The sequence below is a fragment of the Oncorhynchus mykiss genome, chromosome 25, assembly GCF_013265735.2.
Source record: "Oncorhynchus mykiss isolate Arlee chromosome 25, USDA_OmykA_1.1, whole genome shotgun sequence".
NCBI lineage: Eukaryota > Metazoa > Chordata > Actinopteri > Salmoniformes > Salmonidae > Oncorhynchus > Oncorhynchus mykiss.
Window position 1 is genome coordinate 34,697,839 of NC_048589.1, and position 16,931 is coordinate 34,714,769.

The window sequence follows — 16,931 nt, forward strand, 5'->3', positions numbered from 1 at the left end:
GGTGTATTTAGCTTCGACCCCCATTTATTTTCTCATCATAAGTTTATTAAAATGTTAAATTTTAAACACATCATGACTTGGGTGATAGGGAATAGATCACCATCTGCAGTCCAAGTTCTTAGCACGCACACACATGGAAACACACACACACACACACACAGACACATACACACACAGGCACACAGACACACACACACACTCTGAAACGCACACAGATGCACACACACACACACACACACGCACTCACACGCACTCACACACACACGTATGTACAAAATGCAGGCCAGGATTCAATGTGAGGGGCGTTGTAGAGTCCTGTCGACATTGCACCTTTTAAAGTCAATGTTCCTGCGCAGATGACGGCTCATTCGGAAGTGACCTTCAGATCAAGCACCCTGCATCCCGCCTCAGGTTGAATCCCGGTTGCAGTCCCTACGAGAAGTAAATTACAACTGCTTTTCAATTAACCCTAACCCTGCTGTATATTACACCAAACTCATTCCAGTGTGCCTTGTGTCTGCAGGTTTCCGCTCCTCCCTTGTAGTTGATTAATGAATTAAGGTCACTAATTCGTAAAGAATCTTCCCTCACCCGGTTGTCTAGGTCTTAATTGAAAGGAAAAACCAAAAACCGGCAGACACTAGGCCCTCCATGGAATGAGTTTGACACCCCTGTATTAAACCTTCCACCAGAATGAGGAAACCATCAGTTAAGTTCATCAGCTAAAACAGAAAAGTGAATTTACGTATGACAAAAAGATGAAACATAAACACAATGGAACCATGGAGGAACAATAACAATATGAATACAGTGATCAATCATTTGTTTTATTTTAGGCTCATTAACAACATATGAACAGTCCCATGGTAGACCCCACAGCTGTACAACGATGGCGCCGTCGCCATGGAAGTATCTCAAAGTATTCATTACTTCAATTAAGAATTAAACTGGATCAAAATATTTACATAAACATATGCATGTATATCCTGTGTCGACTGATGCTCCATATTCAGAGTTTATTCTTCATCAAACATCACACAAAGATCTGATAAATATATCTAATTTATTTATAAAGTCCTTCTTACATCAGCTGATGTCACAAAGTGCTGTACAGAAACCCAGCCTAAAACCCCAAACAGCAAGCAATGCAGGTGTAGAAGCACGTTGGCTAGGAAAAACTCCTTAGAAAGGCCTAAACCTAGGAAAAAACCTAGAGAGGAACCAGGCTCTGAGGGCTGGCCAGTCCTCTTCTGGCTGTGCCGGGTGGAGATTATAACAGAACATGGCCAAGATTAATATAAATATCTTTATTGACTTTTCAATTCGGAAAGAAAATGTCATTATTTCAATCAGTGTACAATATTAAATACTTTATTTAAATCAGGGTACGTTATGTATAGGGTTTGCAGTCATATTACTACTGGGAGTTGACAACCAACAGTTTCTGCATATAGGAGTTAAGCCACTTCTTTCTCTAAATGGCGGTTAGCAGCTAACTCTTCTCCCTGAAAGCTGCATCATCTGCCACCACAATGTTCCTCTTCTCCTCATTGTTAGATCCCTGCAGAGACCAGTCACCCAGCCAGCCCTTGGCCATGTCCTCGTCCATCTGTGATGGGCCCACCATTGGGAGCCACTGCTCCCCCAGGAGCTCTGCCTTGCTCTTGGCCGCACCAAAGTCTGGGGCTGACATCTGCATGCTCCAATCACGGAGCGAGATGGAGGGCCAGAGACCCTCCCAATCCTCCCTCTTGTCTCCTGGATCGCCTGGAGAGGTGCCTCTGGAAGCAGACAAAATAACAGGAATGATAGAACTCACTTCCATATAGGAACAATGGATGTCACTGGGAACGATAGAACCATTTCTATAGATATAACTTCAATTTAGGAACAATTGTGTTCACTACAATAGAAAGATTGATGTCACTATCATGGTGTCGTATTCTCAAATTGCAACAGTAAAAGGGTTGATTTTGGGGACAAGGGGGATAAACAGAATGTACAATCTGGGTTCATTTCAAAATTGTTTACTTGTTCCCCATGACCACTTTCGACCGTCTCACCTCGCCTCCTTTTCAAAATGGCAGAGAAGACAAGTCCCGTCCTCAATCCCTCTCTCCTGCTTACCTCTGACATTTTGAGAAGGAGACATAGAGAAGATGAAAGATACAGGACGGGAAGAATGAGGAAACACTTGAGATTCACTCTGTCTTCTGTCTTAGAGGGAGAAAGGACAAGTAATTGGGATACTGAGTCTTACATGTGTATGGGTCGGCGGCGTGGCTGAGGGTAGCTGGAGGACACCAGTTATGGCACTTAGGGTCAGCAGCAGGAGGGCATGAGGCAGCAGGAGGAGCCAAGGCAGCCATACCTTAAACCCACTCTATGAGCCCGCCAGGCAACACAGCCAGCCAATAGGAAGAAAATACATTAGTGTTTTATTCTCGTGATACAGTACATTCATATTCACTCACTATTTAATCTTGGTTAACCCAGAACTAAAGTCTTGCGTAATTGGTCAGATTGACTTGATTAAGTTCTGGGTCCATATGTGTTAAGAGAAGACATAGAACGAGGATCGGAACCAGAACGAAGAGCTTCAAGTCTATGGTCCAAATGTACCCTCCTCTTCTGAAATTCGAAGGATGCTGACACCTTGAGAAATCGTGATTTGTCCAAATAGCCAGTGAGGGGAAACCCAAGCACCAGACCTAATTCTGCTTGTTATCTTGCGCATCCTGTTGTGTCAGATCGACGGTACCATTTGTGCTTACTAGTCAGTCCACGAGAGATTACTTGCTCATTGAAATATTACTTTTACATTTATACTCAGTGAAAAAATGAAGGTCACTTTAAACTCTTCACTGGATATAAAAGCAGTACCTTCTCCTATACCAATTGTCTAGCATATCATACAAACACCCTATCAGTACGTTATATATTCTCACTGAATTATACAGCAATGTGTTAATGCATTGACACTCGCATCACACAGTCCAGAAATCAGTATGCACTGTGATTAAATACATTTGTATTGTAACCTTGTATTGTCCTGTATAATGAAACCAATGCTAAATTGCTGTCAATATTATTTATACTCGGCCAACTCTAACTTTATTTTCTCCTGCCTAAAAACATAAGCAATCTCACAGACACCAGAGAGCAGTGTAAATTCAACATACTAAATCTAATACAATAAATCAACAATACACAGAAAAGCAAGACAAAAGTAACATTAAATACAAAACATTAAATTAGAGTATTACAAAATAATTCATGAATTCATGAATGTTTCTCTTACACTAGTGAATGACCGGCGCCTTGTCTCCAGTGTGTTGTGGTCAGGAACCCAGTGTGTTGTGGTCAGGAACCCAGTGTGTTGTGGTCAGGAACCCAGTGTGTTGTGGTCAGGAACCCAGTGTGTTGTGGTCAGGAACCCAGTGTGTTGTGGTCAGGAACCCAAGTCTTCAGCTTTCTCTGACTTCAGGCTGGTTAGTTCCTCTGCCATACAGAGTGTTTAGAAATGTTGGCTTGTTTTTCCAGTGAGTCTCCTGCTCCTGTCTTCACCTCTTATCACAGGTACACCGATCCGAGCGAGTCTCTTACTGTGTGGTGGAGAGTTTAAGTACTCTCAGGTGTGTGAGAAATGGGGCACGTACAGCTCACGATAAAAGGAGTCAGAGTTTGCCTGCTCTTATATACCCTTGGGGAAGGGATGCTTCTGATGGATGGTAGGGTAGAGTAGAGTAGGGAAAGATGGTATTTGATAAAAGCCCACATTTCGTTGTCTTTTTTTTTAAGCTACCTGAAACATCACTAATGACACCTTGGATGGATGGATTGTTTGGTGTGATTCTTAATATAGACAGGAGGATAGAGAGAGCGAGAGAGCGAGAGAGACTAGCTTGGACATCACAGAGCATAATGATGTCTTGAGGAATGAAAGAAAACATATTTGAAGATAGATACATGTGCCCAGCCCCTGAGAAATCCAAAATGTGTTATAATCTAGCAACACACTCCATTATGTTAATTCCATGACCCCGGAAGTCTTCACAAACTTTCCTGAACCCAGGGTGGAATATCAGGGCAACAATAATAGGGACTAAGGGCTTGACTCAAAGGGAGCATTGAATGTGCAGTACAGAATACAAGAGTGGTGTTTCTTGCATTCATTCTGTTAGCTGCCTACACACACCGTGGAATACAGGGACGCAGCAAGAAGAGATGTATTGCTCTCGTTAAAATGGAAGAATCCCTTTACATACCTGTCAAATACAGATAAATCACTCTCCGAACACACACACACACACGCACACACAGACATCTTAGCAAAGATGCAGAGAGAGCACCCGTTCCAACATGGAAGTGGGTGTTAATACAGAGAATACGCTCTAGAGTACAACGACGTGTCTTCTGTGACAACTATGACCTACTATTCCACTTCACTTTGTAAGTGGTTTATTTATCTATGGGTCAAACAAATAAAATACTTGAGTCTAAAAAAATGCTGTGTGCACAATGTACCAAGCTCGATCCATGCCGGTGTTTCAACATCTATACCCATACCGGTGTCTCAACATCTATATCCATACCGGTGTTTCAACATCTATACCCATACCGCTGTTTCAACATCTATATCCATACCGGTGTCTCAACATCTATATCCATACCGGTGTCTCAACATCTATATCCATACCGGTGTCTCAACATCTATATCCATACCGGTGTCTCAACATCTATATCCATACCGGTGTCTCAACATCTATATCCATACCGGTGTCTCAACATCTATATCCATGCCGGTGTTTCAACATCTATACCCATACCGGTGTCTCAACATCTATATCCATACCAGTGTTTCAACATCTATATCCATACCGGTGTTTCAACATCTATATCCATACCGGTGTTTCAACATCTATATCCATACCGGTGTTTCAACATCTATACCCATACCGGTGTCTCAACATCTATACCCACACCGGTGTCTCAACATCTATACCCATACCGGTGTCTCTACATCTATACCCATACCGGTGTCTCAACATCTATATCCACACCGGTGTTTCAACATCTATACCCATACCGGTGTTTCAACATCTATACCCATACCGGTGTCTCAACATCTATATCCATGCCGGTGTTTCAACATCTATATCCACACCGGTGTTTCAACATCTATACCCATACAGGTGTCTCAACATCTATATCCATACCGGTGTCTCAACATCTATATCCATACCGGTGTTTCAACATCTATACCCATACCGGTGTCTCAACATCTATATCCATACCGGTGTCTCAACATCTATATCCATACCGGTGTTTCAACATCTATACCCATACCGGTGTTTCAACATCTATATCCATACCGGTGTTTCAACATCTATATCCATACCGGTGTTTCAACATCTATATCCATACCGGTGTCTCAACATCTATACCCATACCGGTGTCTCAACATCTATATCCATACCGGTGTTTCAACATCTATATCCATACCGGTGTCTCAACATCTATATCCATGCCGGTGTTTCAACATCTATATCCATACCGGTGTCTCAACATCTATATCCATGCCGGTGTCTCAACATCTATACCCATGCCGGTTTCTCAACATCTATATCCATACCGGTGTCTCAACATCTATACCCATACCGGTGTCTCAACATCTATATCCATACCGGTGTCTCAACATCTATATCCATACCGGTGTCTCAACATCTATACCCATACCGGTGTCTCAACATCTATATCCATACCGGTATCTCAACATCTATATCCATACCGGTGTCTCAACATCTATACCCATACCGGTGTCTCAACATCTATATCCATACCGGTGTCTCAACATCTATACCCATACCGGTGTTTCAACATCTATACCCATACCGGTGTTTCAACATCTATACCCATGCCGGTGTTTCAACATCTATATCCATACCGGTGTTTCAACACCTAAATCCATACCGGTGTGTCAACATCTATACCCTGTGGCAGACCCAGGGGTTTGGTCAAGACGTTTATCAATATCAGACACGGACAGAGAAGGATTAGCTCAGTTTAAAGGGTGTTTATTTAAATAATAGATCAAAAAGAAAATTATAGGTATCCCCCACGAGACCCTCTCCGGGATGCCGTCTTCGGGTATCCTGTCGGGTACAAAACTGAACGCCCTCTTCTTACCTCTGCAACCGTCAACCATACCACAGGAGTCCTTTCTTCCCCCATTCCTCCTGTGTGCTGCCCTTCTGGCATCTTTATGGGCCTTGCACAGCTGGTGAGCAATCCGCCCTTGATTACTCACCAGCTCCCAATCAGCCCCAATTAGTCCTGGCTGGAGAGCCCGACGAGACCTGGCACATCCAGCAGATGGAGCCATCGCATCATGATGCATACTCCATCTGTTACCAGGCCTCAACGAGTCCCCCCCTGGTGGCTGATCTAATGTACGCCACAACCTATACCAGTGTTTCAACATCTATACATATACCGGTGTTTCAACATCACTGAACTCCTTACTCCTACAAGCAGAATAGGTCTGATTGTTGGCCAAGATCTGAACATTCTCATCTTTGCGACATAGACATTTGCAAATCAAATCAAATCAAATGTATTTATATAGCCCTTCGTACATCAGCTGATATCTCAAAGTAGTGTACAGAAACCCAGCCTAAAACCCCAAACAGCAAGCAATGCAGGTGTTGAAGCATGTTGGTGAGGAAAAACTCCCTAGAAAAGGCCAGAACCTAGGAAGAAACCTAGAGAGGAACCAGGCTATGAGGGGTGGCCAGTCCTCTTCTGGCTGTGCCGGGTGGAGATTATAACAGAACATGGTCAAGATGTTCAAATGTTCATAAATGACCAGCATGGTCAAATAATAGGTCTGGGACACGTCCGGTGAACACGTCCGGTACACAGGCCAGGATTCCATAGCCGCAGGCAGAACAGTTGAAACTGGAGCAGCAGCACGGCCAGGTGGACTGGGGACAGCAAGGAGTCATCATGCCAGGTAGTTCTGAGGCATGGTCCTAGGGCTCAGGTCTTCCGAGAGAGAGAAAGAAAGAGAGAAGGAGAGAATTAGAGAGAGCATACTTAAATTCACACAGGACACCGGATAAGACAGAAGTACTCCAGATATAACAAACTGACCCTAGCCCCCCAACACATAAACTACTACTACATAAATACTGGAGGCTGAGACAGGAGGGGAGACACTGTGGCCCCATCCGATGATACCCCCGGACAGGGCCAAACAGGAAGGATATAACCCCACCCACTTTGCCAAAGCACAGCTCCCACACCACTAGAGGGATATCTTCAACCACCAACCTACCATCCTGAGACAAAGCCAAGTATAGCCCACAAAGATCTCCACCATGGCACAACCCAAGGGGGGGGTGCCAACCCAGACAGGAAGATCACATCAGTGACTCAACCCACTCAAGTGACGCACCCGTCCTAGAGACGGCATGAAAGAGCACCAGTAAGCCAGTGACTCAGCCCCTGCTCACCCTCTAATGATACTCATATGCTCTACTGCTCACCCTCTACTGATACTCATATGGTCTACAGCTCACCCTTTACTGATACTCATATGGTTTACAGCTCACCCTCTAATGATATTCATATGCTCTACTGTTCACCCTCTAATGATACTCATATGGTCTACAGCTCACCCTCTAATGATACTCATATGGTCTACAGCTCACCCTCCAATGATACTCATATGGTCTACAGCTCACCCTCTAATGATTTTATTTTTATTTATTTATTTCACCTTTATTTAACCAGGTAGGCTAGTTGAGAACAAGTTCTCATTTGCAACTGCGACCTGGCCAAGATAAAGCATAGCAGTATGAGCAGACAACACAGAGTTACACATGGAGTAAACAATTAACAAGTCAATAACACAGTAGAAAACAAAGGGGGAGTCTATATACAATGTGTGCAAAAGGCATGAGGAGGTAGGCGAATAATTACAATTTTGCAGATTAACACTGGAGTGATAAATGATCAGATGGTCATGTACAGGTAGAGATATTGGTGTGCAAAAGAGCAGAAAAGTAAATAAATAAAAACAGTATGGGGATGAGGTAGGTGAAAATGGGTGGGCTATTTACCAATAGACTATGTACAGCTGCAGCGATCGGTTAGCTGCTCAGATAGCTGATGTTTGAAGTTGGCGAGGGAGATAAAAGTCTCCAACTTCAGCGATTTTTGCAATTCGTTCCAGTCACAGGCAGCAGAGTACTGGAACGAAAGGCGGCCAAATGAGGTGTTGGCTTTAGGGATGATCAGTGAGATACACCTGCTGGAGCGCGTGCTACGGATGGGTGTTGCCATCGTGACCAGTGAGCTGAGATAAGGCGGAGCTTTACCTAGCATGGACTTGTAGATGACCTGGAGCCAGTGGGTCTGGCGACGAATATGTAGCGAGGGCCAGCCGACTAGAGCATACAAGTCGCAGTGGTGGGTGGTATAAGGTGCTTTAGTGACAAAACGGATGGCACTGTGATAGACTGCATCCAGTTTGCTGAGTAGAGTGTTGGAAGCCATTTTGTAGATGACATCGCCGAAGTCGAGGATCGGTAGGATAGTCAGTTTTACTAGGGTAAGCTTGGCGGCGTGAGTGAAGGAGGCTTTGTTGCGGAATAGAAAGCCGACTCTTGATTTGATTTTCGATTGGAGATGTTTGATATGAGTCTGGAAGGAGAGTTTGCAGTCTAGCCAGACACCTAGGTACTTATAGATGTCCACATATTCTAGGTCGGAACCATCCAGGGTGGTGATGCTAGGCGGGCATGCGGGTGCAGGCAGCGATCGGTTGAAAAGCATGCATTTGGTTTTACTAGCGTTTAAGAGCAGTCGGAGGCCACGGAAGGAGTGTTGTATGGCATTGAAGCTTGTTTGGAGGTTAGATAGCACAGTGTCCAATGACGGGCCGAAAGTATATAGAATGATATTCATATGCTCTACTGTTCACCCTCTAATGATACTCATATGCTCTACTGCTCACCCTCTAATGATACTCATATGCTCTACTGCTCATATGGTCTACAGCTCACCCTCTAATGATACTCATATGCTCTACTGCTCACCCTCTAATGATACTCATATGCTCTACTGCTCACCTTCTAATGATTCTCATATGGTCTACAGCTCACCCTCTAATGATACTCATATTGTCTACATCTCACCCTCTAATAATTCTAATATGGTCTACAGCTCACCCTCTAATGATACTCATATGCTCTACTGCTCACCCTCCAATGATACTCATATGGTCTACTGCTCACCCTCTAATTATACTCATATGCTCTACTGCTCACCCTCTAATGAAACTCAGATGCTCTACTGCTCACCCTATAATAATTCTAATATGGTCTACAGCTCACCCTCTAATGATTATCATATGCTCTACTGCTCACCCTCTAATAATTCTAATATGGTCTACAGCTCACCCTCTAATGATTCTCATATGGTCTACAGCTCACCCTCTAATGATACTCATATAGTCTACTGCTCACCCTATAATGATACTTATATGGTCTACAGCTCACCCTCTAATGATACTCATATGGTCTACAGCTCAATCTCTAATGATACTCATATGCTCTACTGCTCACCCTCCAATGATACTCATATGGTCTACAGCTCACCCTCTAATTATACTCATATGCTCTACTGCTCACCCTCTAATGATACTCATATGCTCTCCTGCTCACCCTCTAATGATACTCATATGCTCTACTGCTCACCCTCTAATGATACTCATATGCTCTACTGCTCACCCTCTAATGATACTCATATGCTCTACTGCTCATATGGTCTACAGCTCACCCTCTAATGATACTCATATGCTCTACTGCTCACCCTCTAATGATACTCATATGGTCTACAGCTCACCCGCTAATTATACTCATATGCTCTACTGCTCACCCTCTAATGATACTCATATGATCTCCTGCTCACCCTCAAATGATACTCATATGCTCTACTGCTCACCCTCTAATGATACTCATATGGTCTACAGCTCACCCTCTAATGATACTCATATGCTCTACTGCTCACCCTCTAATGATACTCATATTCTCTACTGCTCACCCTCCAATGATACTCACATGCTCTACTGTTCACCCTCTAATGATACTCATATGCTCTACTGCTCATATGTTCTACAGCTCACCCTCTAATGATACTCATATGGTCTACAGCTCACCCTCTAATGATACTCATATGATCTACTGCTCACCCTCTAATGATACTCATATGCTCTACTGCTCACCCTCTAATTATACTCATATGCTCTACTGCTCATATGGTCTACAGCTCACCCTCTAATGATACTCATATGGTCTACAGCGCACCCTCTAATGCTACTCATATGCTCTACTGCTCGCTATATCCAATCAAATAAACATTTAAATTTGTCTGTCGGCATGCCGTCTCTGAATACCATAACATTTTCTGAGCTCAAAAGTCATTGACACTGTTCTCCTACAAGTGTACCCCATATGGGGTGCTGTATTATGTGCTCCTTTCTGTTCTACCTCTCGCCATCTCTCCCTCTAGCCATCTCTCCCTCTTGCCATCTCTCCCTCTCACCATCTCTCCCTCTAGCCATCTCTCCCTCTAGCCATCTCTCCCTCTCACCATCTCTCCCTCTAGCCATCTCTCCCTCTAGCCATCTCTCCCTCCTGCCATCTCTCCCTCTCACCATCTCTCCCTGTCGCCATTTCTCCCTGTCGCCATCTCTCCCTTTAGCCATCTCTCCCTCTAGCCATCTCTCCCTCTTGCCATCTTTCCTTCTAGCCATCTCTCCCTCTCACCATCTCTCCCTCTAGCCATCTCTCCCTGTCGCCATCTCTTCCTTTAGCCATCTCTCCCTGTCGCCATCTCTCCCTGTCGCCATATCTTCCTTTAGCCATCTCTCCCTCTAGCCATCTCTCCCTCTAGCCATCTGTCCCTCTCAACATCTCTCCCTCTAGCCATCTCTCCCTCTTGCCATCTCTCCCTCTAGCCATCTCTCCCTCTCACCATCTCTCCCTCTAGACATCTCTCCCTCTAGCCATCTCTCCCTGTCGCCATCTCTCCCTCTAACCATCTTTCCCTCTCGCCATCTCTCTCTCTCGCCATCTCTCCCTCCAGCCATCTCTCCCTCTCGCCATCTCTCCCTCTCACCATCTCTCCCTCTAGCCATCTCTCCCTGTCGCCATCTCTCCCTCTAGCCATCTCTCCCTCTAGCCATCTCTCCCTCCTGCCATCTCTCCCTCTCACCATCTCTCCCTGTCGCCATCTCTCCCTGTCGCCATCTCTCCCTTTAGCCATCTCCCCCTCTAGCCATCTCTCCCTCTTGCCATCTCTCCCTTTTGCCATCTTTCCCTCTAGCCATCTCTCCCTGTCACCATCTCTCCCTCTAGCCATCTCTCACTCCAGCCATCTCTCCCTCTCGCCATCTCTCCCTCTCACCATCTCTCCCTCTAGCCATCTCTCCCTGTCGCCATCTCTCCCTCTAGCCATCTCTCCCTCTTGCCATCTCTCCCTCTCACCATCTCTCCCTCTAGCCATCTCTCCCTCTTGCCATCTCTCCCTCTCACCATCTCTCCCTCTATCCATCTCTCCCTGTCGCCATCTCTTCCTTTAACCATCTCTCCCTGTCGCCATCTCTCCCTGTCGCCATATCTTCCTTTAGCCATCTCTCCCTCTAGCCATCTCTCCCTCTTGCCATCTCTCCCTCTCAACATCTCTCCCTCTAGCCATCTCTCCCTCTTGCCATCTCTCCCTCTAGCCATCTCTCCCTTTCGCCATCTCTTCCTTTAGCCATCTCTCCCTCTAGCCATCGCTCCCTCTTTCCATCTCTCTCTCTCACCATCTCTCCCTCTAGCCATCTCTCCCTCTCACCATCTCTCCCTCTCACCATCTCTCCCTCTCACCATCTCTCCCTCTAGCCATCTCTCCCTCTTGCCATCTCTCCCTCTCACCATCTCTCCCTCTCACCATCTCTCCCTCTAGCCATCTCTCCCTGTCGCCATCTCTTCCTTTAGCCATATCCCCCTCCAGCCATCTCTCCCTCTTGCCATCTCTCCCTCTCACCATCTATCCCTCTAGCCATCTCTCCCTCTTGCCATCTCTCCCTCTCACCATCTCTCCCTCTAGCCATCTCTCCCTGTCGCCATCTCTTCCTTTAGCCATCTCCCCCTCCAGCCATCTCTCCCTCTCGCCATCTCTCCCTCTCACCATCTCTCCCTCTAGCCATTTCTCCCTGTCGCCATCTCTCCCTCTAGCCATCTCTCCCTCTTGCCATCTCTCCCTCTAGCCATCTCTCCCTCTAGCCATCTCTCCCTCTAGCCATCTGTCCCTCTCGCCATCTCTCCCTCTAGCCATCTGTCCCTCTCGCCATCTCTCCCTCTAGCCATCTCTCCCTCTAGCCATCTCTCCCTCTTGCCATCTCTCCCTCTCACCATCTCTCCCTCTAGCGATCTCTCCCTCTAGCCATCTCTCCCTCTCGTCATCTCTCCCTCTCGCCATCTCTCCCTCTTGCCATCTCTCCCTCTCACCATCTCTCCCTCTAGCCATCTCTCCCTGTCGCCATATCTCCCTCTCACCATCTCTCCCTCTAGCCATCTCTCCCTCTAGCCATCTCTCCCTCTCGCCATCTCCCTATCTTCATCTCTCCCTCTCGCCATCTGACAGACAAACAGAACACCCCCTCATTTCTTTGTAGCCCAAAAACATCACAAACAGAAAGAAATAAATCACGCATACACTCACCAACACAAATAACATGCTATCTCCTGATCTTGTCTCCTTTAGTAACTCAACATTTCACATCATTCAGATATTTTTTCTTAAACTAGGGATTTTGTGAAAATATTATCCTTTTCTTTCATTGGTAGAGATGGGGGGGTGGGGTGGGGGGTACAGGTACACGACACAAACTCATACAATCTCATACTCAGTTCACATTTTCCTGCTGGCTGCCACTCAAAAATAAAAATAAACATAAAAACAGGAAATATAAAGGCCATGAACACAACCAGTCATGATGTTTTCATCTGATTGTCAATCAAACCACTTGACACCGGAGGGGAGGGGAGGGCTGCCGGAGGGGAGGGCTGCCGTGTTATCAGCTCTTAACCAAACATGCTATTTTGTTTGTTTTTTCACCTTGTTCGTAAATTGTTTTGTACATAATGTTGCTGCTACGGTCTCTTATGACTAAGAGCTTCTGGACATCAGAAATGTGATTACTCACCTCAAATTGGACGAGGAGTTCCTCTTCAATGAGTCGGATGCGAGGGATATACTACGGACACCCGAACAGGCCCAGATCCCCGTGATTCGCTGGAAAAGAAACGTAGGTTTCGCGGAAAGAGATCAAGATGCCTTGTGAGGATCAGGCAGCGAGTGGACAATCTGCCCTTGCCTTCCGTTCTGCTAGCTAACGTTCAATCGCTGGAAAATAAATGGGGCGAAATGAATGCATGTACAGTGGGGCAAAAAAGTATTTAGTCAGTCACCATTAAAAATCCTACAATGTGATTTTCTGGATTTTCTTTTTGTTGAAGTGTACCTATGATGAAAATTACAGGCCTCTGTCATCCTTTTAAGTGGGAGAACTTGCACAATTGGTGGCTGACTAAATACTTTTTAGTTTAATCCTACCAACAGGACATTAAAAACTGTATCATATGATGTTTTACCGAGTTGTGGCTGAACGACTACATGAAGAACATACAGCTGGCGGGTTATACACTCCGTCGGCAGGACAGAACAGCAGCCTCTGGTAAGACACGAGGCGGGGTCCTATGCATATTTGTAAACAATAGCTGGTGTACGATATCTAAGGAAGTCTCAGGGTTTTGCTCGCCTGAGGTAGAGTATCTCATGATGAGCTGTAGACGACACTATCTACACTTATAGAGATTTCATCTGTATTTCTCATAGCTGTCTACATACCACCACAGACCAAGGTTGGCACTAAAACCTCACTCAACAAGCTGTATTCCGCCATAAGCAAACAGGAAAACGCTCATCCAGAGGCAGCGTTCCTAGTGGCCGGGAACTTTAATGCAGGGAATCTTAAATCAGTTTTAACTAATTTCTATCTGCATGTTAAATGTGCAACCAGAGGGAGAAAAAAAACTCTAGACCACCTTTACTCCACACATAGAGACGCGTACAAAGCTCTCCCTCGCCGTCCATTTCGCAAATCTGACCATTAAAGCAGGAAGTAACAGTGACTCGGCCTATAACAAAGTGGTCAGATAAAGCTGATGCTAAACTACAGTACTGTTTTGCTAGCACAGACCGGAATATGTTCCGGGATTCTTCCAATGGCATTGATAAGTACACCACATCAGTCACTGGCTTTATCAATAAGTGCATCGAGGACGTCGTCCCCACAGTGACTGTACGTACATACCCCAATCAGAAGCTATGGATTACAGGCAACATTCGCACTGAGCTAAAGGATAGAGATGCCACTTTCAAGGAGCGGGACTCTAACCCAGAAGCTTATAAGAAATCCCGCTATGCCCTCCGACAAACCATCAAACAGGCAAAGCGTCAATACAGGACTAAGATAGAATTGTACTATACCGGCTGCAACGCTCGTCAGATGTGGCAGGGCTTGCAAACTATTACAGACTACAAAGGGAAGCACAGCCGAGAGCTGCCCAGTGACACGAGCCTACCAGATGAGCTAAACAACTTCTATGCTCACTTCGAGGCAAGTAACACTGAAACATGCATAAGAGCATCAGCTGTTCCGGACAACAGTGTGATCACGCTCTCCGCAGCTGATGTAAGACCTTTAAACATGTCAACATTCACAAGGCCGCAGGGCAGACAGATTAGAAATGGCAGTGGCTCGGGTGGTTGTTGTCCTTGATCATCTTTTTGGCCTTCCTGTGACATCAGGTGCTGTAGGTGTCCAGGTGTCCAGGGGGGCAGGTAGTTTACCCCTGGTGATATGTTGTGCAAACCGCACCACCCTCTTGAGAGCCCTGTGGTTGTGTGTGGTGCAGTTGCCGTACCAGGTGGTGATACAGCCCAACAGGATGCTCTCAATTGTGCATCTGTAAAAGTTTGTGAGGGTTATTGGTGCCAAGCCAAATTTCTTCAACCTCATGAGGTTGTGCTCCTTCTTCACTACACTGTCTGTGTGGGTGGACCATTTCATTTTGCCAGTGATATCTACACTGAGGAACTTAAAACTTCTCCACTGCTGTCCCGTCGATGTGGATAGGAGGGTGCTCCCTCTGTTGTTTCCTGGGGGCTGAACACACATCCTTGTGGGGCCCCAGTGTTGAGGATCAGTGAAGTGGAGATGTTGATCCCTATCTTCACCGCCTAGGGGCGGCCCATCTGGAAGTCCAGGACCAAATTGCACAGGGCAGGGTTCAGACCCAGGGCCTCAAGCTTAATTACAAGCTTGGAGGGTATTATGGTGTTGAATGCGGAGCTATAGTCAATGAATAGCATTCTTACATAGGTATTCCTCTTGTCCAGATAGGATAGGGCAGTGTGCAGTGTGATGGCGATTGCGTCATCTGTGGATCTATTTGGGCGCTAAGCAAATTGAAGTGGGTCTAGGATGACAGGTAAGGTGGAGGTGATACGATCCTTGACTAGCCTGTCAAGCACTTCATGATGGCAGAAGTAAGTGCTAAGAAGCGATAGTCATTCAGTTCAGTTACCTTTACATTCTTGGGTACAGGAACAATGGTGGCCATCTTGAAGCATGTGGGGACAGCAGACTGGGATAGGGAGAGATTGAAGATGTCCGTAAATACATCAGCCAGCTGGTCTGCGCATGCTCTGGGGATGCGGCTAGGGATGCCGTCTGGGCAGGCAGCCTTGCGAGGGTTAACACGTTTAAATGTCTTCTTCACGTCAGAGAGCCCACAGTCCTTGGTAGCTGGTCATGTCTGTGGCACTGTGTTATCCTCATAGCAGGAAAAGAAGGTGTTTAGCTAGTCCGGAAGCAAGACGTTGGTGTCCTAGGCTGGTTTTCCTTTTGTAGTCTGTAGACCCTGCGACATACGTCTCGTGTCTGAGCTGTTGAATTGTGACTCCACTTTGTCTCAATATGTAAGTTTTACCTGTTTGATTGCCTTGTGGAGGGAGTGCCTACTCTGTTTGTATTCTGCCATATTCCCAGTCATCTTGCCATGGTTAAGTGCAGTAGTTTGCACATTCTGTTTTGCGTGAATCCTGCCATCTATCCACGGTTTCTAGTTAGGGAAGGTTTTAATAGTCACAGTGGGTACAACATCTCTTATACACTTCTTGATGAAATCAGTAACCGTCTCAGTGTACACCTCAATATTATTCTCGGAAACTACCCGGAACATATCCCAGTCCGTGTAAAAAAAAAAACAATCTTGAAGCGTGGATTCCAAATGGTCATACCAGCATTGAATAGTCCTTAGCACGGGTACTTCCTGTTTGAGTTTCTGACTATAGGAAGGGTGGAGCAAAATGGAGTCATGGTCAGATTTGCCAAAAGGAGGGTGGGGAAGGGCTTTGTATGCATGAAGTTGGAATAACAATGGTTGAGTGTTTTTCCTTCGCAAGTACTACAGTCGATATGCTTCTAGAATTTTGGTAGCCTTTGCCTCAAATTTTCTTTGTTAAAATCGCCAGCTACGATAAATGCAGCCTCAGGATATACGGTTTACAGTTTGTATAAAGTCTAGTGAAGTTCCTTGAGGGCTGTCGTGGTATCAGTTTGAGGGGGCATATATGGGGCTGTGACAATAACGGAAGAGAATTATCTTGGGAGATAATATGGTCGGCATTTGATTGTGAGGTATTCTAGGTCAGGTGAACAAAAGGAGTTTCTATATGTTATCACAATCACACCAACAGTAGTTAATAATGAAACATACACCACTGCCTTTCTTCCCTTCTTTCTTCCT

At 45.6% G+C, this 16,931-nt stretch overlaps 1 protein-coding gene across 1 annotated transcript; it reads right to left on the reverse strand.

Moving 5' to 3' along the window:
* Positions 1–1,330: 1,330 nt before the first annotated feature.
* On the reverse strand, positions 1,331–2,369 carry pth2 (parathyroid hormone 2). Its single transcript, XM_036962730.1, is given in 3 exon segments — positions 1,331–1,781; positions 2,064–2,129; positions 2,251–2,369. Coding segments are annotated over 3 exon segments (549 nt in total). The 3' UTR covers positions 1,331–1,417.
* Positions 2,370–16,931: the final 14,562 nt, after the last annotated feature.